This window comes from Suhomyces tanzawaensis, assembly GCF_001661415.1.
Source record: "Suhomyces tanzawaensis NRRL Y-17324 unplaced genomic scaffold CANTAscaffold_3, whole genome shotgun sequence".
In the NCBI taxonomy this organism is placed as follows: domain Eukaryota; kingdom Fungi; phylum Ascomycota; class Pichiomycetes; order Serinales; family Debaryomycetaceae; genus Suhomyces; species Suhomyces tanzawaensis.
Genome location: NW_017963638.1, coordinates 1,621,950 through 1,646,826, shown reverse-complemented (window position 1 = coordinate 1,646,826; position 24,877 = coordinate 1,621,950). Strand labels below are relative to the sequence as shown.

The 24,877-nt window shown below is 42.7% G+C and overlaps 8 protein-coding genes and 3 non-coding genes across 11 annotated transcripts; 10 read left to right on the top strand and 1 right to left on the bottom strand.

Annotated features, from left to right (window-relative positions):
• The first annotated feature begins 435 nt into the window (after nt 1-435).
• Nucleotides 436-2,454, top strand: CANTADRAFT_25949 (LIP-domain-containing protein). The gene has a single exon (XM_020207594.1). It carries the CDS (start codon nt 484-486, stop codon nt 1,963-1,965), a length of 1,482 nt encoding a protein of 493 aa, XP_020065462.1. The 5' UTR covers nt 436-483; the 3' UTR covers nt 1,966-2,454.
• A 632-nt stretch (nt 2,455-3,086) lies between these two features.
• On the top strand, nt 3,087-5,120 carry CANTADRAFT_25948 (polyadenylate-binding protein). The gene has a single exon (XM_020207593.1). It carries the CDS (start codon nt 3,137-3,139, stop codon nt 5,006-5,008), a length of 1,872 nt encoding a protein of 623 aa, XP_020065461.1. The 5' UTR covers nt 3,087-3,136; the 3' UTR covers nt 5,009-5,120.
• Nucleotides 5,121-6,031: 911 nt separating this feature from the next.
• TPS2 (trehalose-phosphatase) lies at nt 6,032-8,614 on the top strand (the record flags this gene model as incomplete). Its single annotated transcript, XM_020206713.1, has 1 exon — nt 6,032-8,614. The coding sequence occupies one exon, from the start codon at nt 6,032-6,034 to the stop codon at nt 8,612-8,614; it is 2,583 nt and encodes an 860-aa protein (XP_020065460.1).
• A 456-nt stretch (nt 8,615-9,070) lies between these two features.
• EHT1 (medium-chain fatty acid ethyl ester synthase/esterase) lies at nt 9,071-10,750 on the top strand. Its single transcript, XM_020207592.1, has one exon. The coding sequence runs from the start codon at nt 9,394-9,396 to the stop codon at nt 10,612-10,614; it is 1,221 nt and encodes a 406-aa protein (XP_020065459.1). The 5' UTR covers nt 9,071-9,393; the 3' UTR covers nt 10,615-10,750.
• A 1,195-nt stretch (nt 10,751-11,945) lies between these two features.
• CANTADRAFT_50773 (uncharacterized protein) lies at nt 11,946-13,946 on the top strand (the record flags this gene model as incomplete). Its single annotated transcript, XM_020209870.1, has 1 exon — nt 11,946-13,946. One exon carries the CDS (start codon nt 11,946-11,948, stop codon nt 13,944-13,946), a length of 2,001 nt encoding a protein of 666 aa, XP_020065458.1.
• A 96-nt stretch (nt 13,947-14,042) lies between these two features.
• Nucleotides 14,043-15,082, top strand: CANTADRAFT_233137 (uncharacterized protein). The gene has a single exon (XM_020206947.1). The coding sequence runs from the start codon at nt 14,140-14,142 to the stop codon at nt 15,034-15,036; it is 897 nt and encodes a 298-aa protein (XP_020065457.1). The 5' UTR covers nt 14,043-14,139; the 3' UTR covers nt 15,037-15,082.
• A 660-nt stretch (nt 15,083-15,742) lies between these two features.
• Nucleotides 15,743-18,916, bottom strand: CANTADRAFT_11120 (uncharacterized protein; the record flags this gene model as incomplete). The annotated part of the gene is made up of 3 exons (XM_020206194.1): nt 18,333-18,916; nt 16,214-18,143; nt 15,743-16,158 (listed from the first exon to the last, which is right to left on the bottom strand). The coding sequence occupies exons 1-3, from the start codon at nt 18,864-18,866 to the stop codon at nt 15,743-15,745; spliced, it is 2,880 nt and encodes a 959-aa protein (XP_020065456.1). The 5' UTR covers nt 18,867-18,916.
• Nucleotides 18,917-19,917: 1,001 nt separating this feature from the next.
• CANTADRAFT_t107 lies at nt 19,918-20,000 on the top strand. The gene has a single exon. It is a non-coding gene; the product is annotated as a tRNA-Leu (tRNA).
• An 871-nt stretch (nt 20,001-20,871) lies between these two features.
• On the top strand, nt 20,872-20,944 carry CANTADRAFT_t108. The gene has a single exon. It is a non-coding gene; the product is annotated as a tRNA-Arg (tRNA).
• Nucleotides 20,945-20,950: 6 nt separating this feature from the next.
• CANTADRAFT_t109 lies at nt 20,951-21,040 on the top strand. The gene has a single exon. It is a non-coding gene; the product is annotated as a tRNA-Phe (tRNA).
• A 101-nt stretch (nt 21,041-21,141) lies between these two features.
• Nucleotides 21,142-24,831, top strand: AGE1 (Age1p). The gene has a single exon (XM_020207591.1). The coding sequence runs from the start codon at nt 21,317-21,319 to the stop codon at nt 24,569-24,571; it is 3,255 nt and encodes a 1,084-aa protein (XP_020065455.1). The 5' UTR covers nt 21,142-21,316; the 3' UTR covers nt 24,572-24,831.
• The last annotated feature ends 46 nt before the right edge of the window (nt 24,832-24,877 follow it).

Below are 24,877 nucleotides of genomic sequence, written 5' to 3'. Positions count from 1 at the left end.
TTTGCTAGCACCAGTTTCATGATTACGGGAGGTATAGTTTTAATTGAAGCTTAGTATGAAAAGTTCCGGCCCGTATTATGAAATTTGGCTTGCCCGTATTACGAAAACTCCGAGCAGAGGGTTCGAATGTACTTTGGAAATACTGTAATTCTGAAAGCATTTGTTTCTCGTCACCAGCCAAGGGATAGACATGCTCAGGTGCTAGTGCACCATAAAATGATAATTTGCTTCTGCCATTTATTTTCTTTCCCCACCACATCCTCGTGTAACAGCTAATAACTTAAATAGGAAATTTTGCAGCGAACTCATGTGAAGGATATCTGGGTGCAATCAAAAGAAGGAATAACAAGGGATACCAAACTTGGAACCTCTTGGAGATCAAGAAAGTACATAAGAGGCAAGTTTCCCTGAGTTCTTTTCCTGAAATCCAAACTTCTTGAATAAATCTATTCAATGATGAAGTGCCATTCGCTTTATTTTCTTATGTCCATGTTGATGTTCCAGTTTACATCAGCAGTTCCATTCAAGAGCTTGATTACTCAAGGTAATATTAGTAGGCCCGATGAGGACCCTTTCTATATTCCAAAGGAAGGCTATGAAAAGCTCAAGCTAGGAGAAGTGATCAACTACAGAAAATTAACCCAACCATTGGGTATTTTATACTTCGAGATGAAGGTCGAGTCCACCTACCAATTTTTGGTTCGTTCCGAGGACTCCTTCGGTAATCCAAATGCTATTGTTACTACTGTCATGGTTCCTCACAATGCTGACCCATCAAAGATCTTATCTTATCAAGCAGCTGTTGACGCTGCTGATCCAAACTGTGCTCCTTCATATGCTCTTCAACTTGGCTCTGACCCAGGAACCTGGCTCACCACCAACATCGAGCAACTCTTTTCACAAGCTGGTTTGTATGAAGGTTGGATTGTCGTTATTCCGGATTTCTTGGGTCCAAAGTCTGCCTTTTGTGTCGGTCTCCAAGCTGCGCATGCTACATTGAACTCTTTGAGAGCAGTCACAGCTTCTGGTGACATTACTGGTGTCAATAAAGATGCTGAAATTGTTCTCTGGGGATACTCTGGTGGTACCCAACCAACCGTGTGGTCTGCCACCTTGTTTGAGCAGTACGCTCCTGAGTTGAACATTATTGGTGCCGCTGCTGGTGGAGTTTTGGTGAATCCTAATAATATTGCTCACCTCACCATGGGTGGCATTTTTTCTGGTCTTGTCGTGAATGCTATCAATGGTTTTGGCAACGAATATGGTGACTTGAATGACTTCATTAAGGATAACATCTACAAGGAAGTCCAAGACAAATTTTTCAAGGCTAGAACACAATGTTTGGTTCCAAGTCTAATTGAAACTTTCTACACGACATGGGAAGACATTTCTCCTCTTGGCGATAAGCTTTTGGAAGCTCCACTTTTCAAGAAATACATTGAGATCAATAACTTGCTTAATTTGAATGCTACACCATCAGTACCATTTTTCTTCTACAACTCGCAAGATGATGAAATTATTCCTCCTGCTGATGCTGATGACCTTTACGACAAGTGGTGTGCCCAAGGTGTGACAATTGAGTATCACCAAGATGAAATTGGAGAGCACATTACCCAGGCTGTTGCTGGTTCTGGCCTTGCCTTCAATTGGATTAAAAGAAGACTCACAGGAGCTACTTTGGAAAAGGAATGTAAAAAGACAATTTCGTTCTCCAATATTTTGAACTTAGAAGGTTTTGGTAGCTTCGCCGAAATTCTTGGAGATGCTCTTTCAACTATTCACGAGAAAGAAATAGGACCAAAATCACCTACTTCTTCTGTATTGATTTCGAACACCACTGTTACCCACAAATCATCCAGCTCATCTAGCGCTTCGACTATCGTTGCCTCTAAGACAAGCTCAAATGCCACTTCGACTGCTACATCCAGCTCATTATTGGGCTCTCTCATCGGTCTTATCTTCTAATTGCATTAAAATAGCAGGAGACTTAATTAAGAGTCCAGCACTCGTATATACCACATAGAGTAGATAAGAATAAAATAAATAGTATGCATCGTAGGGTTATCAACTCTGGTTGAATTTCAGCTTCTTTACAATTAGTATCCTTGCACTTCACAATGGCCTAATCAGAGATTGTAATACAATTGCCTATCTTATTCGTCCTTAATTGGCACTTCTGGCATTCCTGATAAGTTTATGATTCAATAGTTCCGGAAACTAATACTCCAGTTTGCGGAGATTGCTCTTCATGTACAAAACGCAGATACCTCAATTATGAACTGACATTTGTCGATGAAATTTAAAAAATGAGGGTATTTTAATAATTCCCGGGGTAGAAATTATGTATAAAGTCACACTGAACATAACTCTAGTGTGTAGTCTAATAATGTTGGGATTAGAGATGTAGAAACAATTCCACTGAGATTGACCTGTGCATCTGAATAATAAAACTTCCTTAATGCACTGCCATGCGCCGAACACGAAAGTCTATACAAATTAAGAAATCAAGAGAAAGAGATACTCAATTGTGTAACTAAAGAGACACGTCTAAAGATATGGAAATCCATCTAATAGTCATATCTATCCCATAGCCCATCAATATCACGTGCTCCTCTGATAAGTCACCAACATGAATGCAAGAGAAGCCCAGTAACCAACTGGCACCAGTGCCCGGAAACAACCCCAAAAACATACTCAGCTCACTACTCCACACAGAAGAGGGGGGGTTGGATGAAACACCACCAATTCCAGCCACGCGCCATACTTGCAGACCCACGCCCATATTGCCAAACTGATCTAGCCCATGGCCATGAATTGATGGTGCGCACACACCGGGCGATAAACCTTGTCCTGCATGGCGCACCCCAAACTGCCCCAGCTCCCTGCAGTGGCGCCGGGTAACTCATCTCATCTGCCGCAAATTTTCAGTCCTGTCCGCACGCGAAAAAAACGCTGAAAATTTAGCGCTGATCAACAAATTGAACTTCAAAAAAAAATTCTGACTTCAGGCCCACCTGCTTCTACTGTGATATTGAAGTTGTACTAATTAGTACGGAGATATTACAAGGTATATTTTAAAAAATCCCAAAAAAAAATTACAACCCCTGCCCAGTTCCCAGCCCCCTCAGTACCCACCATGTCTGCCGCTGAAACTAACCAAGTCCAAGAATCCTTGGAAAAGTTGAACCTCGAGTCCAACGCCACCACCGAAGAAGTTACTGCTCCAGCTGCTCCAGCCGGTGAATCTGAAGAAGCCGCTGACCAAGCTTCCGTCAACGACACCTCCGCTTCCCTCTACGTTGGTGAATTGAATGTCTCCGTCAACGAAGCCACCTTGTTCGAAATCTTCTCTCCAATCGGTCAAGTTGCTTCCATCCGTGTTTGCCGTGATGCCGTCTCCAAGAAGTCCTTGGGTTACGCTTACGTCAACTTCCACAAGCTCGATGATGGTGAGAAGGCCATCGAAGACTTGAACTACTCTTTGATTGAGGGCCGTCCATGCCGTATCATGTGGTCTCAAAGAGACCCTTCCTTGAGAAGAAACGGTGATGGCAACATTTACATCAAGAACTTGCACCCAGCTATTGACAACAAGGCTTTGCACGACACCTTCTCTGCTTTCGGTAAGATTTTGTCCTGTAAGGTTGCTACCGATGACATGGGTCTCTCCAAGTGTTTCGGTTTCGTCCACTACGAAACCGCTGAGGCTGCTGAAGCTGCCATTGAAAACGTCAACGGTATGTTGTTGAACGACCGTGAAGTTTACGTTGGTAAGCACATCTCCAAACAAGACCGTGAATCCAAGTTTGAAGAAATGAAGGCTAACTTCACTAACATTTACATCAAGAACATTCCATTGGACTTCTCCGAAGAGAGCTTCAAGGCTTTGTTCCAACCTTACGGTGCTATCACCTCTAGCTACTTGGAAAAGGACGCCGAGGGTAACTCCAAGGGTTTCGGTTTCATCAACTTCGAAGACCACGAAGCAGCTGTCAAGGCTGTTGATGAATTGAACGACAAGGAAATCAACGGTCAAAAGATCTACGTCGGTAGAGCTCAAAAGAAGAGAGAAAGATTGGAAGAATTGAAGAAGAGATACGAGACTGCTCGTTTGGAAAAGATCTCTAAGTACCAAGGTGTCAACTTATTCATCAAGAACTTGGATGACACCATTGACTCCGAAAAGTTGGAAGAAGAATTCAAGCCATTTGGCTCCATCACTTCCGCTAGAGTCATGGTTGATGAAACCGGTAAGTCCAAGGGTTTCGGTTTCGTTTGTTTCTCTGCTCCAGAAGAAGCTACTAAGGCTATCACCGAAATGAACCAACGTATGGTTCTTGGCAAGCCATTGTACGTTGCTTTAGCTCAACGTAAGGATGTTAGACGTTCTCAATTGGAACAACAAATCCAAGCTCGTAACCAAATGAGAATGCAAAACGCTGCTGCTACCGGTGGTATTCCAGGTCAATTCATGCCACCTATGTTCTACGGTCAACAAGGTTTCTTCCCACCAAACGGTAGAGGTAACGCTCCTTTCCCAGCTCCAAACCCACAAATGATGATGAGAAGAGGTCAACCATTTGCTGGTCCAGAACAATGGCCTAGACCAGGACCAAACGGTCAACCACTCCCAGTTTACGGTATCCCACCAGCCGGTTACCCAGACTTCCAAGGTCAAAACATGCGTCAACCAAGAGGTGGATACTACCCAAACAATCGTCCTCAAAACGGTAAGCGTGGTAAGGACTTAGCTGGTATTATTGCTAACGCTCCAGAAGAGCACCAAAAGAAGATCTTGGGTGAAGAATTGTACCCAAAGATTGTTGCTACTGGTAAGGCTCCTGAACCAGAAGCTGCTGGTAAGATCACCGGTATGATGTTGGGATTGGACAACCGTGAAATCTTGGCTTTGTTGGAAGATGACGAATTGTTCAACACCCAATTCGAAGCTGCTTTGGCTGCCTTCGAAGAGTACAAGAACTCCGAAGCAGGTGAACCTCAAGTCTAAACTGATAATGTTGAGATTGTATTCTATTTAACATATTAATGTAATGGTATTTGGGTTAATGGATTTATTAGATACAAAAAATGAAAAAAATTTGAAAAGACTGAACAAACCATTTTTTGGGACTTACGAGTCCATGTAGAAGTACCGCTTACATAGTAGCACCGATAGCAAGGTGGTGGGTCGGCGAAGTGATTGCGAGTACTCTATCGTCTCGATGAACACCGCTACGAGGGTCTTTGTGATCAAACCATTTTTTGATTTTCTCTACCAGTTCAGCTGTTCTTCTACGCTAAGAAGTACCAATTACAAGGTCCAGTAGAGAAACTGAGTTGATTCCAGCCAACAAACACTTACTGGTTTGTTCTTGTTGCATCATGAGGGCAAACCAATGCGGTAATCGGCTCTGCAGCGTTTCTAAGAAGTCGTAGAAAAGTTGATAGACGGAATTGCCGATCGCAAGCCTGGCAGAGCCTCTGCGTGGGAGCAACTTAGATTCTTCAGAATAATTCACCAAATCATAGCTTTAGTATTAATCTGAAGGATCTGGGACTGAAATTTCAAGAATGGGCAGTGGGCAATGCCTACCTTGAAACCGCAGTTATCGGTATTTCTGCCCCTGATTCTTGGTGTTCTGATGTCGCTGATGCAGGGCCCTCTACAGCGCAAATTTGTAACCACACCAGGTAATGGTACCAGAAATGGAGGGGAAGCTGGCACCCAACCATTACTGACAGGTTCTAGCGGTGGATGGTGTTAATACTGCTGTAAGCTGGAAGTACCACGCCTATATCTGGTGGGACGTCTTCTGGTGTCGCTCGGGTCATAACCAGGCTTCCATGCATGGTTACGTAATCGCTGACCAAGGTACCAACATGGCAATCATAGGTGGAAAGGCAACTCAGCAATAAGCACATCCATAAATAACAACCGTGTCCTTCCTATAAAACATTTCCCTTCCGCAAGCTTTTTACCTGCCTAATATTTCACAATTTCCCCCATTATATATCCATTGGCCTCATAAACATGACTAACCTCGACTTCTTTGCCTACCCGTCGGACGGACCCGTGGTGAAGCCCGACAAGGGTATGTCCGGAAGAGTGCTCAACGTGATGACACTGTTGCCCACCCTGATCTACAAGAGCCAAGATGGCGAATGGGACGTGGAGCCTGTGCGTGGAAACCTGGCCCTCTACCTGTCACACTTCTTTCTTGACCAACAAACGGAATGGGAAACCCATTTGATCGCATGGACTGGAGAATTGGTCAACAAGCTGAACTCGGGTACTTCGGTGACTTCTGATAACATTCAGGAGGATCCGCTTTATTTGGACGACAACGACAAGCATGTCCTTGAAGGCAAGATCCGCAAAGGCAGCCGTACCGACAACGTTCATCCTGTCTGGTTGTTGAGAAGAGACCAAGAAAGGTGGAGAAGATATGCGGAGGACTACTTGTGGCCAGTGTTCCACTACATTCAAGGCCAGCCTTCCGACGGAAGAGCTGAGGCCCAGGCATGGCACGATTATGTCAAGTTCAACGAAGCATACCTCAAGAAAATCAAGTCCATCTACCGTCCCGGAGATATCATCTGGATCCATGACTACTACCTCTTGTTGTTGCCCCAATTACTTCGTATGGAGTTCCCAGATGCCTTTATCGGCTTGTATTTACATGCTCCATTCCCATCTTCCGAATACTTCAGGTGTCTTTCCAAGAGAACTCAATTGTTAGATGGTATGTTGGGTGCTGACAGTGTCGCTTTCCAATCAGACTCATTCAAGAGACACTTCTTGTCTTGCTGTGCAAGAGTTCTTGGGTACGATGTTACCCATGATAAGGTGCTTGCATATGGTTCTTCGATCTTTGTGGAGACTATGCCCATTGGAATCGACACCGCGAAGACTGAGAATGATGCTTTCAATTCGGAAATCGATGAGAAAGTTAAAGCCCTTCGTGAAATTTATCACGACAAAAAGATCATTGTTGGTAGAGATAGACTTGATACAGTACGTGGGGTTGTACAAAAGCTTCAAGCATTTGAGATGTTCTTGCAGATGTATCCAGAATGGAGAGACAAGGTGGTTTTGATTCAAGTGTCTAGCCCTAGTTACACTCAATTTGCAAAGGTTGAAAAGAAGGTGTCCGAATTGGTCAACCACATCAACAGTGAATACGGTAATTTGAACTCTACTCCCGTATTGCATTACCAAATGCGTATTGCCAAGGAAGAATACCTTGCCTTATTAAGAGTTGCTGATTTGGCTTTGATTACATCCATCAGAGACGGTATGAACACAACTTCCCTTGAGTTTGTGATTTCGCAAAAGGAAAATAACTCTCCATTGATCTTATCCGAATTTACAGGAACTGCCTCGGTCCTCAATGAGGCCATTTTAGTCAATCCTTGGGACTCGGTTGGGATTGCAAAGACGTTGAATGATACGCTCTTGATGTCTGATTCAAGTAAGAAACAGTTGGAGAAGAAGTTATACGACCAAGTTACCTCCAACACTATCCAGAACTGGACTTCGAACTTCTTGGGCCATCTTATTAAACATGTCTCCAAGAGTCACCAAACTCATCATACACCTGCATTGAACCGTCCATTATTATTGAACAATTACAAGAACTCTGAGAGAAGATTATTTTTATTTGATTATGATGGTACTTTGACCCCTATCATCCGTGATCCTGCAGCGGCAATTCCCTCATCCAGGTTGAATGATATCCTTGATACTTTGAGTGCTGATCCAAAGAACCAAATTTGGGTTATTTCTGGTAGAGACCAAGTATTTTTGGACAAGTGGCTTGGTTCCAAGAATATCGGGTTATCAGCAGAGCACGGGTGTTTCATGAGAGATGTGGGATCTAAGGAGTGGGTCAATTTGGCTGAGAGCTTCGATATGTCGTGGCAAAAGAAGGTAGAGGATGTATTCAAGATCTACACCGAGAAGACTCCTGGATCCAATATTGAAATCAAGAAGGTAGCTTTGACTTGGCATTACCGTCGGTCAGATCCTGAGTTGGGTCTGTACCAAGCTGAGAAGTGTTTTCAGGAATTAAAGGATACCGTTGGTAAGGAGTATGAGGTTGAAATCATGGCTGGTAAGGCCAACATCGAGGTGAGACCCAAGTTCGTCAACAAGGGTGAAATTGTCAAGAGATTGGTGTTGAACCCTCACGGTGAGAAACAGGATACCCTGCCAGTACGCAAGCATCGTAGCGATGTTCCTTTGGACCAACTTCCTGACTTCATGTTGTGTCTTGGTGACGACTTGACCGATGAGGACATGTTCAGATCGTTGAAGGAGATTGAGGCCGAATGGCACTTGAACGACTTGCCCAAGAACGAGTATGGGTCCTACGGAGTGTACCCTGTCGCAGTCGGTCCTGCCTCCAAGCAGACGATTGCAACCTCACATCTCAATGAGCCAGCGCAGGTATTGGAGACTTTGGGCCTCTTGGCGGGCCAGGTCTCCTTGTTCGAAAGTGCAGGTTCCGTAGACTTGGACGACCGTGGACACCTTGAAAATAGTGAGTCCTCGGAAAAATCTAAGTCTGCCATTAAGGCTGCCTCTTTGAAGAGGGACCAGCCAAAGGTATAGAGACAATAGAGTTGGCCAGTGATCTGGCAACTACCTCGAAAGTATAGCACTCAAAGCCCCTGTAGAAAATCTTGCCGTGAAGTCGTGTTCTTGCTGCCATAGTATTATTGGTGGACTACGTCATTTGTGTGGTGATCTGATAATCCAGTTCTAAACGTCCAACAGCAAATAATATGCCATGTATTAGTAAAAACAACTGTTCACCACTCCAACAGCTCGTTTTCCAGCTACAAAAAACTAACAATTCATGTTTGGTTCCCAATGTTCAACTGCAATTGATAGTTATGAATTTAGCAACTATTCACATTGGAAGGTTTTATCTACAGTTAAAGTAATAGCTACCATTAATCAGTATTTATAGCTATCCACAATGAAACATCTAATTAGTAGGTTAGAGGAGTAATATTCGTATGAGGTTCTAATAGCTCCAGCTCAATAGTAGTTATGATTTACTAGTACCGAATTCTATAATATTCTGGTCTTGGTTTTCGGCTCTCGCTGCAGGGAAGGTTTGAATACCGCAACCCTAGAAAACCCGACTCTACCCGAAGAGGCCAACTCTTGTTAGATACATTTCAAACTTGCTACACCCATCCCAAGGTAAAAAACGCTGGCTGTGGCCTTCCACAGCCATACGTTCGGAGATTTTTGTGTGTGCTACAGCTACTTTTGACGGGATCTCGGCACCTGGATGCAATTGCAGGAGCTACCTGCAGGCCATCATCGGCTAGTATTTCAAGCCTCGGGGATTAAATTCCTACACCATCACCATTATCACCATGAGTTTCTTAAACTGGGGATTTAGAGCAAACGTACAGGTCCACAATGGCGTCTCCGCCGAGTTGCCCTTGAAGTCAGGCTCGAGCGGCAAGTTTTCCAGCTTCGTCGACTCGTTGAACTTCCCATCCAAGTTGTGGTTGAACCCATTGCTCTTCAACGGAGTGCTCCAGACATTGTACTACACCTCAGCAGGGTCTAAGGTTAAGGTGTTCTATGGCAGAGAGCTCTTCACGTACGCGGACGAGGGTATCTGCTCGTTGGACTGGGTGATTCCTGCCGAGCCCAAGGACGAGTTTAACGACAAATACAAGGCCACCTTACCGGAAGGAAGCCCCAGATTACATCCTAACACCCGTTTTTTCAGCGACAAGGAATTGTTGCAAAGAAAGGAAGCCTTGGCCAAGTCCACAGCCCCTATTGTGGTGATTCTCCATGGACTTGCTGGCGGAAGCCACGAGCCTCTTATCCGTCACCTCACAAGCATCATCAACCCCGACTGGGACACGGTGGTGTTGAACAACCGTGGGTGCTGCCGTACCAAGATCACCACTGGCAGTCTCTACACTGCCTTGGCCACTGGCGACATTGGCGAGGTGTTGACCGATTTGCACGAAAAGTACCCCGAGCGTCCCATCTATGCGGTAGGATTCTCGTTCGGAGCCATCATGTTGGCTAACTACTTGGGAGAGGGCACCGATATCGTCAAGGCTGCCTGTGTGGTTGGCTGTGGCTGGGACTTGGTGGACAGTTCCTACCACATGGATAGCTCCTGGTCAGGAAGATACATGTTTGGACCGGCCCTCACCTCGTTTTTGAACAAGTTGGTGCAGAACAACTTCGGCGAGCTCAGCTCCCACAACCCTGAGGTTTTTAACAAAGAGCAGCTCGCAGAAGGCAAGGGGTTGAAGAAGACCTGGCAGTTCGATCAACTTTTCACCCGCAAGTTGGTGGGATTTGATTCGGCTTTCGAATACTACCGGGAAGCCTCTCCTGCTCGCAATCTTCCTAAGATCAGAACTCCCACCTTAGCCCTCAACTCGACTGACGACCCTTGTGTCAGTGTCAGGCTCCCAGTGTTGGAAGCCAAGGCCAACCCCTACGTGTCACTTGTGGAGACCGACTTGGGAGGTCATTTAGCATGGGCCCAGAGCGGAGGCCGTTTCTGGGGTGCTGAGATGGTCCAGAAGTATTTCGAGGGTTTTGAAAACACCTTTGCTTAGGGGCAGTTTAGGCTAGAAATAGATGGATAGTGAATGAGCCTAGAGGATAGATTAGAAATAGATGGATAGAACCATTCATTGGATAGTTTAGAAACAGTAAAAATATACAACTAGTGGATAGTTTAGAAACGTAGATAGAGCCATCTTTGTAATCACACCTCATCTACAAACCTTAATATACCCATCTAGTAGATAGACCTATTATAGTTGTACCAAGTGTAGTTATCCCATCGCTCTATAATGAATAGGCCCTTTATGTGGAAACAAAGACCCATATTCTGCGATTGTACCACCTGCAGCACCAAATCAACTAAGTTATACCTTCTGAAAGATATACCATCTTGTAATTATTCCATCCATTCTAATTTTCACACTTACTTAGTTACACTATTACTGCAGTTACACCTCCTAGTAGAAGTATTGATATAAGGCAAATTCAAGCAATGGAAGGTCAGGAATTCCATCTGGTAAAACTTACCTTGAACCACTCAGTAGAGCACATTAGCCCCTCCATCTCCAATTGCTCACCACTGGCCAGCAACACCCTGTTAATCGTACTCTGCCAATGGGTGCAAAATACATCTACGCGAGATTCTCACCGGAAGAAGGCTTTGAGCGCGTTTCGAGCCCTCGAAAAAGTCTCTGGGCGGGTTCAAGCTGCCGCCTCGAGGAGCTCCTACCCATGTGGGTCCTGCATCCCGTCACCGTTGCTGTGGTGCCATCAGGGTCCTTCCCCGACCTGGCCCCTCCCCTCGAGAACCTGTCAAAGTGGGGCCCCAAGATGCCAGTGCATCTGGCAATGCATGTGGCGCGTTAGTTCTCGACCTCGAATGAACTGCGCCGCGCCTCGATCTATTATGACCCCCTCTGTCACCGCCTCATCCCCGGAGAAACTTGACAGTTGCGGCACATATACCAATGCGGAACTTGTAGGGGTGACGTCTGGTCCGCACACGCCGCCGGCTCCGGGGCCGGGATGATCTCCTGGTATACTACCAGCTGACAACCGTTGCTTCTGATCCTTCACCAGTCTTGTTTCGTCAACGACACTGCCAATTGCTTTTACTGCTCTGCCACTGTCGATTTGCGCAGTCAATTGTCGGTCTTTTCTGCCTACATTGTCTCGCAACATTTCCCTACACCAACGCTAGCGCCAACAGTTCCAGGTCCTAGTTGTTCAAGCTACTCCCACAGAACCAACAACAACGCCTTGACGTCCAGTCCAGCTAGACCTGTTGGTGATCATTCCTCCGTTTTAGTTTGGTTGAACTCCATTTCGGCTGCAATACACCCGCATCCAACCCCCTGCCCATCTCCAGCGTGCCATCATCATGTTCAAACACCACAATATCTCGCTAGCCCTCTTTGATATCAAACTCAAGTCGCCACATCGAGACTTGCTCTTGCTCCGTGGAAACGAGTTCGAGCTTGAATCGGTTCCTTTCGAAGGTAACGTCAAGCTCTCGATCCCAGAAGACTTCCATGTCAAACGCATCCGCTTGAGCTTGCTAGGTGAGTACAACGTGGAGTACTTCAGCCGTCTGAGCTCTGGTGGCGTCAGCGACCAAGTGTTCGACCGTTTGTGTGTGTTGAGAGTGGACTGGAACAACCTCTTGACCTCACCTGACGGCAGCATCGTTTTTGGATGCTACGGTGACAACTTCATGAATTACCACAAGATGGAGCAAATGAAGAAAACCAAGTCCAGGAACAACTCTGAGCTCCATCTTGATGATATGGGTGGCTCAACGCCTCCGGAGCATGCTGGTGAAAGACCAGCATTTCTTCGTACAAACTCACAGCCTCATATGGGACTGAAGCATCAGCACCAGCCTTCCAAGATATTGATCCCTCAGGATGGAATTGACGGCACACCTTTCGAAAATGTTCATACATCGAGCCATCACTCGTTCCTTTTGCCCAAGGGGAACTACAATCTTCCTTTCAAGGTCTTTCTCCCAGCAAATATCTCAGAAACGGTGGAGGGGTTACCCTCGGCCTCTTTGCACTACAAACTACATTGCACTATTGAGAGGGGTAGGTTCGAAAAGCCTTTTGTTACTAGTAAGCTTATTAGAATTGCTAGAACGTTACATCCTTCAAATTTGAACTTGACGGACAGTATTGATATTAATAACACATGGCCGGGTAAGGTTCAGTACAATGTCAGCATCCCTAAGAAAGGTGTGCCTATTGGTTCAACATTGCCCATAAAAATTCTAGTTGTACCTATCGCCAAGGGACTCACGCTAAAGGGCGCTAATGCTTCGATTGTGCAACATTTCCATGTTTTGCATTCTGAGGGTAAATCTCCTGAATGGGAGATCTTGTCAGGCAAACAAACCTTACAAACACCAGATCCTGAAAGTTTACCTGTGGATCAGTGGCTAATTAAATCCCACTTTAAAGTACCCAATAATCTCAAACATATCAATCAAACATGTGATTTGAAGAATAACATTATCCAAGTAAAGCATCGTTTGAGAATTACGCTCCAGTTGAAGAACCAAGCAGGGCACGTCAGTGAGCTCAGGGCAAACGTTCCTATTCATGTTTACATTAGTGCTAATGCTGGACATGTTATTGGTAAGCATTATACTCTTGAACCTAAAACGGGCTATGTGGTTCAGGATCGAAACTCTGAGAATATTTTATTCAAAAAAGACCGTAAAGAGAGTCACTCGTTGACAACTAGTTTGAATGCATCTACAGATTCGCTCAATGGTGAGGAAGAGAACGACTTAGACAGACAGGTTGATGCCCCACCTCTTTACCAACAGCATGTCTATGACAAAATCTACGATCTCAATTCACCACAAAGTCCCATGGAACAGCTTCGAATTCAAAGTGCAGGTAATTCACCTATCAATTCACTTCCTGGATCCATGATGAACCTTGATAGCTATTTTGATTTCCCCACACGAAATGGTATCGAGTCTATTACCAAAATAGAGAGCCAGGACAGTCATCTCAAGAGTACGAACATTGATGTTTCTGCCCTCTGTAAGGTGCCCTCATACTTCGATGCGGTGGACGATGATGACGAGCCTGCGAATCAGGATATTCCAGCTCCAATTTATGATGATGGAACATCCTTAAAAGGAATTTCGCAATCTATCTCATCACTTGATCTCTCAAAAAAGAGACCAGTCGCAAGAAGAGGTTTCTCCAACGGATATCTATTCAACCGTTCTGTTCTGGCCAATTCCTCTGCACGTACATCGGAAGTGGATTTAGCAGCTTTGGGTGCTGCACATTCAGTGGCATCGAGCACTGAATCTACTCACAAACATCTACACTTGAACCTCAAGTTGAAACACAAGAAAAAATAATCAGACCAACCTGATCCATTAATCTAACATTCGCTACTTATGATCACCAACATACTTTAGATACTTACTTAGCTTGCATTTTATATACCAATCGAATTGGACTCCTATCACGTGTTCGTGTCGCGTGTCGCATCTATTATACAGACGTGTTGTTATGTTAACTCTATGACGGGACTTCAAGCAAAACCACACCATGAATGGCTCAAAGAGAGGTCATGATCCCTTTGAGCTTTATGAGCTTCAGGCTCGGGCTAACATTAAACGAATGAAGTTGGAAAAGCGCTTAAATTCGAAACAATCTCAACCACCCATTAAAGAAACCCAACCGAATGACTTCAAGCAAGTACGGAAACCTTTGCAGGAGATTCCAAATAGCTTGACAAATATAGTACGAAACACTAAAGAAAGAGATGCTTCTGGTCCAAAGACGAATATTAGCATGAAGAATCTCATCAAGAATTTACATCTGCAACAGTCACTCGGTTCACAGCAAACAAGTAGAACCCCCATTTCCAAAGTGATCTCGATGACTGATTCCAAGGGTTTCATAAGAACTCAGCGCAATGGACTCAATAATAGATTTTCGGACATAAGCAAGTCCATATTGAATACGCTCCCAACAAAGGGAAATGAACCCACCATGATGAATACCGCCTTCGTCAAAGCCTTCATTGAATGGTTCAAAATCAACCGTTATGACTATAATATTACAAATCCGGAGACTGAAAATATCAGGAATAGGCTCATAAATGACAGCCCTCAGAGAACAACATCTGAACAGAGAACGCCTGTGGTCACAAATCAATTCAAAAAAATTGATGAAGTATCGAACCCAACACATATTGTTGTTGAGTCTAGAATGATTGGTAAGTTCTTGTATTGTGCAAAATTACGGTGTACTAGGACGGGAACCGGAAGTACAGCCATATTGCCGAGAACTGATACCCGATTTGAAGTTCATAAAGATGATTTGTTGGTGCTCCCTGACAGACCGAGTAACAATCAGAACATTCTTGGGGTCGTACTTCCCGTTTTTTATCAGTGGAAAATACTTCATGGGAAACCAATGGATGTGAACTTTTTTGCATAAGGATCTATGGCATTTACGAATTTACGATTTGGACTCATAGTAGGAATATGAGATATCTGTTAAGGGCTTGTAATAAAGTGATAAGAGCAATATTAAATTTCAAAATTCTGGGCCTCTTCTATAAGCGAGACTTTAAATTGGGAATGACTGTCAGAAAAGGTCCACAAAGTTCTGCTGGGCAGCTTGATCAGTTCGTGGGTCTTGACCAACCTACCTACTTCATTGGAATTTACTTGGCCCAATGTCTTGAATAGAGGTAGAAAATCTAATATCTCAAGCAAGGGGCAAAGTTTTGGGGTATTCTGCATAGGAAACCCATGTTTCAGTCATTGAGAAAGTTGGTTTGATCTGAGGAGCTAATTACTGCAGTTCCTACGTGAATTTCGAAATTATGATTAATACTAAAAAAAATGTAAGATACCGTCAGAGACGGATAATTAAAAGATAAATGCAATTAATGATTCTGTGAGCAAGTTCGAATGAATTAACCAAAGCATCGCCCCCCCCTCCACAAGCTGAATGTTTTCACGGGAATTTAACTTGTCCTTGCACTGTCGTTTTCACTTCGACCCGACTGTATTAGCAACAATTATAACCAAAAATTATATCCGACCAATTTAACCAACCAATTTAAGAAACCATATCAAATACTTGAAGAGTCTTTTTCATGTCTTGTTTTAAACTCCTTAAGTAAACCAAAGTCAACTCATTGTCTAGACAAAAGCCATGAGACAATACCGAATGCTGTCCACAAGCCAAGATTTTGAAACCGAGGTAACGAAGTTTTTGAAATCAAACAATCCACCATAAGAACTAGCAACTGAAGAACTACTACCAACATTATACCAAATTGGATTCCATTGTTCGTTGCAAACCTAGACTCGAGTCCCCCAACTCTTGCCTTGGAACATGCCTCGAAGTATTTGATCCAGTCTAACTTAGGTTCTAGATTCGGTATACTTTGGTGAGTAGTATCAAGTTGATGTGCATCAATGGATTGCTGGTCCTCTAAAAGTAAGTAAACATCGTTGGACTTATCCTCGAAACTTGCTGATGTTTCGCTAGACTTTAAGCTTCTGAAGGAAAGTTTGGCAGGTGATATGGACCCATTCGAGAAGTGGTCTAATTGTTGGAGAATGTCTCACACCAATACCAAGATCCTGAAACTGGGGTGGACTCACCTGTTCATCAACAGATAAGGAAAAACCATCAGTGAAAGCATCAAGATGATTTTTGGCGATAGAAACTATATCTTGAATATCAAGATATAAGTCTGATTTGGTCGAGAAAACTTTTAGATCAAGTGGTGTTGTACCTTCATCAACTACCTCGGGGTTCTCTGCCAAGTTGGTAGAATTATGGGAAAGTCGGACGTCAACCTCGTCAGGGATGTCTGTACTCTCAACCAACATCTCTCTCTTGGGAGTACCCTCCAAACCATCAATATCAGAGGTGTAATCAATTGCACACAAAGATCCAGATTTCCGGGAGGTTCCAGGTGTAAAATTCATTCTAGAATCCAGAAGGATGAGGAAATAGAACAAGCAGAGCTTGAGCATAAAACTATTCTCAATGCTCCATACAAGAAGAGCAACAAGAATAGTAAGCATAATATCCCGAAGGAAATCAAGGCTTGGGTGGTTTACCTTTCCACGGGAATTTAAGTTCATGGGAAATTCAAGGAGGTTTTCATCAGAGTTTTCAGCCACCTGCTCGCTGTCAAGTTCGGTTCCAGTGTTATCAACTTTGCTAGAAGAGTTATTCTTCCCAAAAGCGTCTAATTCAATGACTTCGTGTGGAGCATTGTTGTCATATTCGTTTGTGATTGCACAACCTTCTAAGTGAACTGTTACATTTGTACCATCTCCTCCATAATTGTCAGTCGCTGCAATAGCTTCCAACTCCAATGGTGGTAATGAGCAGACATTGCTCTGGTTGGTACCCTTCCCGCTGTCTGGAATATTGGTGATATCTTGTGCCTCATCGCTGTTTGTGTAACTTCCACTGGCTGCTAATTGCAAAAGGATTTCTGCAGTTTCAAGAACTTCATTACTAAGAATGTTTACCTCAGCTTCCATTTGCATGTTGCTTTGAGCGGAATCTGCATATTCATCAATTTGATGAGTCGTATCAATGTCCAGTAATTGCATAAGAGTTTGAGGAGGTTCAACGCTAGAATTGGTAGGTGGCATCCAAATGCGTTCCAAAGGAGTGATAACTTCAACAACTTCAACAACTTCAACAACTTCAACTTCTTCAATGCAATGACTAGTGAGCATACCAATACCTAGTAATTTCTTAAGGATTTGGGTAGCTTCAATATTAACACAAGGATCGGTTGCGTTCCAGTTAGCTTCAGATTCCAAGTGCGTGGAGTCTGCAGCTTCTTCAGCAGCAACACTGGGAGAGTCGAACTCTTCGAACATCTCTAAGTGCAAAGACAATTTGACTTCTTCAGCATCAATGTCAGGCGTGTCGACCTCTTCGACTTCTTCAATGGTCTCTAAGCGCAAGACGAATTTTCCTTTTGCATCATCAACTTCAGGTGTGTCGACTTCTTCGACATCTTCGATGGTCTCTACGTCCAAGAAGAATTTTAATTCTTCAGCATCAACTTCAGGTGCGTAGGCATCGACAGTCTCTAAGTGTAAGATGCCTGTATCTTCTTCAGCAACGTTAGGAGTGACTACCTCAATGGTGTCGCAGTGCGTAGTGTCTGCATGAGTGTCGAGCTCAACAGTTTCTAAGTGCGCAATGTCTGCATCAACTTCATCGTTTGTTTGGTGTCCCTTTTTATCCTCCATGTGTTCAATAAAATAGGAGGATTTGGCCTTTTTGGCCTTTCCGGACTTCTTTTTGTTCTTTCTGGCCCTGCTCTTGGAAAATTTAGGTACTCTGATGATTAAACAATCATTAGGATTAATCATGCGAGCAAAAGCAATAGACTTGATTACACCAACATCAACAGTTGTTTCCTCCGAAACTTCAGCAGCCACAATTGGCTCAATCATACCAGCATCAACTCCAATAGGCTTTGTTGGCATTTCCATACCAAGATCAACCTTAGTTTCAGTTTTCTTGGAGCGTTTCTTCACAGTGTAGCACTGCTTCTTGNGCAACTTGGAAGCTTCGCTCTTCGTTGGAGAGCTTTTCTTTTCAAACAATGCTTCAGCCCAAGTGGGTGCATTTGCACCAGGGTTTTTGCTCTGGTGAGGAGCCTTCTCTTCATAAGAGGAAATGGTCATGTTGAGACGACCACAAACACCATTNACCCATTCCTTGTTGGAAGGAGGGACAGCCATGTTCTTCCCAGCCAACTTATTGGAGGGAAGAGCAGGAAACTTGTCATCTTGGTGGGATGGCACTCCAGTTACCTTGGCTTCAACACTAGACCCACAAAGTGGATCAGCGGAGCCGGTCACAGAAGGCGATTCCAAAAGCTGAGGAGACCCTGAGGTCTTCGCCACATTGCTAGGCAACGATGGTTCACAGCAGGGACTAGGAGTATCTCTATTCATAGACATTGCAACGTTTTCTTTGCTGGTCGTAGGAAGAAAGATGTGGGTAAAAGGGCAGAACGATTTTTGTTTTACGTAGTAAGTATATAGTACACAGACACAGGAGCGCGCCCTCCAGATCCTCAGCTCGTTTGCAGCTAACCAGCAGTTTTCATTTCTTTTCTGGTAGATTATTTTTCCTTCGATTGATCTCATGAGATCTCTGATTATACCCTTGATATGGGTGCAAAAAATGCGTGGTCGCAAAATCGGTTGTGTCAAATTGCAACTTTGTGTCCAGATCATAAGCGCACTGAATCTCATTCCAGGCATTTGGACGAAAAGAGTCCTAAATACATGAAGTATATGACCTATCGAATTGCAGGTTCTTGTAATATGCTATGCAATTTGCACGAATGTAAGGTTCCTTGCATAGTCTAATACGAAAATTGAAACTTCTGCAGCATTGACAGCCCACCAATGGGATGAACCCGTTTAAAACAGTCATTTATTTGGCAAAGCCCCGAGAGCTGTCGGGTACAGCAATATACATTAATACAGATATTATTTGGATCATTTTTCAAACATTACTCTCCACCTAATGTGAATTCTCCATATTCTTAACTTGATCACCAGCATATAGTTCATGGCTGCAGTAATTGAGGGAGGTACCAGTTCTATTGTCACATTTGCTCTATGTGGTAGAAGTGGTGGTGAAATTAGTGTTGGTGGCATTTAAGACTATCCGAAATATGCACTTGGAATCAATATCTTGTGAAAACTAGGTTCGCCCACCCAGTGCCTGGCTATCAAAAAAGGGATAATCAATCTGATGGAACTGATTGGTGCAGTCAATATAACTTATTGGGGTATAGGTATACTCATACTTGTTATGACGTGGTTGATGAAAACTTCCTCCATAGTATTAATATCAAAACTTAAAAACACAAACTAACTTGCGAATTAAGCAATATAAATGATAAATAAAACCATAGTGATACCTACCCATCTATTACGAAATAAAATCCCGAACGCAGAAGATACTATCAAAGATAATTTGTGTGTGACTATTCTAAGAGAACAGACAAAGCCTTGGATCCCTGTAATGACAAATATCTAAATCTAGTTTCAACACCATGAAAAAGAATGACAAATACTGATTATTTTTTCGAATGCTTTGAGTTGTTCGTAACTTTGGTAGATTTTTTCGTTTCTACAGCAATAATATTTTTTTAAAAGTGAGAAAATTGTAAAATCTGTTTACAAACAGCTAATTTAACTGATTGGATATATATTGTGGCTATAAATTGGGCTAAAAACTACAGAAATATGACTCAAAAGAATAATGTATGTTGATTCAAAGTTCACTCTATGTTTAATAAATGGAGGGTTGGCCGAGTGGTCTAAGGCGGCAGACTTAAGATCTGCTGGACAGTGTCCGCGCGAGTTCGAACCTCGCATCCTTCATTATTTTTTTGGATTTCTTTTATATCCTTATATTGATATATTGGAATAATTACCATGATAAATGAAGCCGAAAACTGAGCCTCTTGTAAATCGGGTACTTAATATACTGTTCTAGATAGAGCTCTACAATAGCCGACTATCTAAGAAAGATTTTACTGGTTTAAAAAAAGCACAGCAGCATGTGTAAAACTCATGATACAGCTAATGGTATAATTGTCGATGATATGCATGACATACCGAATGCAATGTAATGCCCATTGCTTCGTTTTTTGTTCATTGAATTGGTGCAACCATACTATTAGGCTTTCTTGTTACTAATCGGAAGTATATTATAATGTACTCTCTAGATGGATATAGACCTACTGCAATGGAAAACAAAGCAACATGGGCAAATTGTTCTGGATGAATGTTTGGCAACTGGGTGCGCTACACAAGAGATTGTTCTGGAGCAATTCATATTAATTGATACTTTAAATTAATCGAGGTGGCTGGACTAGAAGGAAGGTCATTGTTTGATGATCGGAACGCATACATCCAAATTCTTCATTTAGCAATAAAATTAAACAATTTTCTTTTCATTAGGAAATTTATTTCACAACTGTGGGTGTTCACAATTATTATTGTACTCGGAAGCATATTATCGTTTACTCCCTACTCCCAAGATTGCCCAATATTCCGAGATTAATTGTTCTTTTAAATGGCAGGAAAAAAGATTTTCCACTTTCTAGATGACACTTTAAATATCAAGTCAATAGCAGGTGCTTGCCAGTTGAAACGAAAACTGGGGGCTTCAAGATCACGTGTATTGTTGCACGTGTGAATTGATTCAAACAAATATTAGTAATACAGAGATTTTTGTTCTCAACAAGATGCCTGCGTAGCGTAATGGTTAACGCGTTTGACTTCTAATCAAAAGATTCCGGGTTCGACTCCCGGCGTGGGTTCTTCTTGCGGTTTTAGCTCAGTTGGGAGAGCGTCAGACTGAAGAGATTCAGTCACAGTTAATCTGAAGGTCCTGTGTTCGATCCACAGAAATCGCATTTTTTTGGCCATTCGTAGAGTGCATCTTTTTGTAGTTTTTTAATATTGGTTAACATGCTCGTCTTAGTATGCCTCGCTTAATCTGATCATGCACGACCACAATAACAACACCGATCTAAGTACACCTAAATAGGCGTAGTAAGCAACCCGGCAGGCTTCTCTATTACGCCTCTAGCACATTTCCGACTGGTGTCTATGAGAATCATATCCTAGAATACTCGAGAATATCCCGTTCAAATCTCAATTTCGCAGCTTATACAGCATCCCTGTCATCCATGAATTCACTTTCTTCACTTGTCTTCCCATATGAACGGTCGGGTCACGGTGACATATCCTTGAACAAGGTGGTATTCTTGGATCATCAAGATACTAGTCGCTTGACGATCACATTGAAAGAAGGTAAAGATGTCGATAGTGTCGAATTGACAGGCCAAAACAATAAGCCCAAACCAGTGAGTTACATTGATAACCCCCAATTGAACCCACAAACCCCTTTACTAGTCCGAATTCCTTCCGCCAACACCAAATTGAAAATCAGCGTATCCATCCGTCCTACAAAAGAAAATCAACACAAATCTTTAGTGTTAGTCAAATCGTACTCGAAGAATGATGATGTCGAGAATCATCGAAGGAAATTAAAGGTAGACCAAATGGAGGCTCCAAAAATCTCAAGGAATGCAGCAGAATCCGGGAACCATCCAGAAAAACAGTTAGGAGATCTCGAGAGGGTAAGCTCGGTCGAAACTGCCATAGTCGAGGATGACTTGAATGACTTGCAGATTTCAAAAATAGAGTATGCCCTGCTACCCATCGAGCATAGCGACAATAGAATACAGAAAATTATTATTAATGATACGTTTAGACACGAGACCCCTAAAGATTCCGTGTTGAACTTATTTGTATGGGAGTACGATGACAACACAAAGGATTACCAGTTTCTATTCAAATTCAATGTATGGATAGATGAAGTGACATACAGTATTCCAACCTTTCCTAACTCTGAACTGGAGTCTGCTACAACGTCCACGTCACAAATATCTCCACCAGGTAAAGACTCACACAAGATTCCCGGTAAACCAAAGTCCAAACCTCTCAAACTTTCTGACCTCAAAAAGAGCTTTCATTTGATAATTGAGGATGGTCCTGAGTTCAGAAATAGCTTGAAAGCTTATGAAGGAAATGTGTCCCCATTCAAGAAGGTGTGCCAAAACTTGCTAGACGAACTTAGAGGTCTAGACCACACATTGAAAAGACTTCTTACTTTTAAAGCCAAGGTTGTCGAGCTTATATATTCATTGACAGATCTACTGTTCAACCCAATACTTAGATCTTTAGGATTCCCAACCCAATTTCAGAGTAAGTTGAACAAGATCATTGAACCTTTCGAGAAGAACTTGAAATTTCTTCTTCGTGATGTATTTGATCTCAAGTTGATCCAAAAATTATGCCAAATTGCAACTTCCTTTGAAGGTGCCTCAGCTTCAGCTTCCACAAACTCTGCTTCTTCTTCATCATCTTCCTCAGAATTAACTCATTTGAAGAAGAATTTTGAAGCCAACTCTAAAGAGTTTTATTCATGGTTGAATAAATATCTTTCCAATGATAAGGAAAGATCAAAAATGAAGCTATTACTGAAAAGAAAAGCATTTGAGTTATCAAAGTTTGATTACTTGAATCAACTTAATCTGATTACGAACAATCAATATTTGAATCAATTACTTGAAAAGCTCTTCAAGTTTGTGAATCTTGACTTTGATGTTAAAAAGCCCACTCTTTTGAATTTCAACGAGTATAACGATCTCAAGTTGAGTCAGAACTTATTAACTGAACAATATGAAATATATTTGAATGTTTTGTTAAGATTCAATAGCGAAAAATATCAGTTGAGACAAATGATTGAAGCAAGTCAATCCAACGAAGAGTTGACCAGATCTATTCGGTATAATAGGTTAAGTTATATCAGAGCATTACATGGGCAGAAGCAGATTGGTGCAACTGATGGAACAGAATTGAGTTTGACACAAGAACCAAAAATAACAGACATAACAGACTATATGGCATACGAGTCAAATTATTCTGGTATGGAAAATAGCTCCCCATCCCTTGATTTTGAAATTGACGAAAATACAGAAATTACGAAGGAAAACCTCGACATGATATTCTCTTCTGGATCTGACAAACCAAATGATACCAAGACCATCTCACAATCAGACCTAGATCAGGGTTCTGATATTTCTGGAATTCTCTATACTTTGGGAGGCCAAGGGAAGCAAGGTTGGCATAAAGAATGGGTAGTATTAGACAAGGGAAGGTTGATTGAATACTCAGATTGGAGAAAGGGGACTTCGCCAATTAACAAGCCCATTGAAGTCGCTCTATCTAACGTTAAGGCTTTAAATTATGAGAGAAGACAGAACTGTTTTGAGATTATGACTTCTTCGGGCCATAAGCACGTTTTCCAAGCTATCAACGAAGATGAAAGAGATAAGTGGATGAAGGCACTTTATAATGCAGGTCAGGTGGTGAATACCTCCAGAATTGAAACTTATTCTGGGAAAGAAACGAAGCCTGTAAAAGAACACACAGGTAAAAGTGGTTCGGTGAGAGTGAGTCTTAGACGTAATGGAAAGCACAATTTGAAAGTTGTAACAGATTTCAAACCACCAATATTGAACCAGCATGGAGATAGGTCAGTGTCTCCAATTTCAATTTCGTCGCAATCACCTTTTGAAAAGCAAGATACTTACTACAACTTGGTAAGAGCAATTCCCAACAGTGCTAATCACTTATGTGTGGATTGTGGATCGCTTGAATCTGTCGAATGGATTTCCATAAACTACTTTGTCTGTTTCTGTGTGAAGTGTGCATCGTGCCACAGAAACTTGGGTTCACATATATCAAAGATCAGGTCTTTGAAGCTTGATAAATTTGACAATGAAGTGAGGTTTTTATTGAAGTACGTTAATAACGCCCAGGCCAATAGTTATTTGGAAGGAGCATTTACAAACCAAGGCAACGTTGCGACTCCAACAGGAACTCCATTGACCACTCCAACTACTACCCCCACATCACCATTCACTGGAAAGACAAACAAGCCAGATTCTTCGACCCCCTACGAGCAGAGACTAGAGTTCATTCGTGAAAAGTACATATCAAAGGCATTCATCAGCAAAATACCCGAGATCAACACTGTGTTACTCAAGGCTGTTCAGAAAATCAACATTCAAGAGGTTTTGCGTACCATTGCTTGTGGCGCAGACGTAAACCTTCATTTACAGATTCCTGCTAATAGCAAGCATGAGAGCCAACTTATATCGGTGCTCGAATACTCGTTACGAAAATTTGTCGAGATCCACGAGGGTTCGTCTACATTGGTCCCACGGAAGTTGTTTGTTATCAGCGAGCTACTTATTTTGAACGGGTGCAAGACAGACAACCTCTTGTTGAATAAGGAGTTCTTGACACCAGAGGCATTGGAGTACTGGAAGCATAGAAGAATCAGTTTGGGAGCTGATGATCCTGGGGTTTAGCGTTAGTTTTGCACGGTGGCTGAGTTAACGGTAATGATTATATTGAATTAATGAACAAGATCTCTGAATAGATTGGGATGTAGCATCAGATCACGGTGGAGTGCCGAGGCTCGCTCGGATTGAAATAATGGTTATTATAAGTAAGACGGTATTGTCCTGACCCCTGGAACCATTCATCAACTCTCTAGATTTCGAGTTAGATTGCTTAACTGAATTCACTGTGAGCCTGGTTTGGGAATTGGAGACTGACTAACAGGTTCGACCCATCTTGGAAATGGGTATGTGTACTAAATAGAGGAGCCAGTT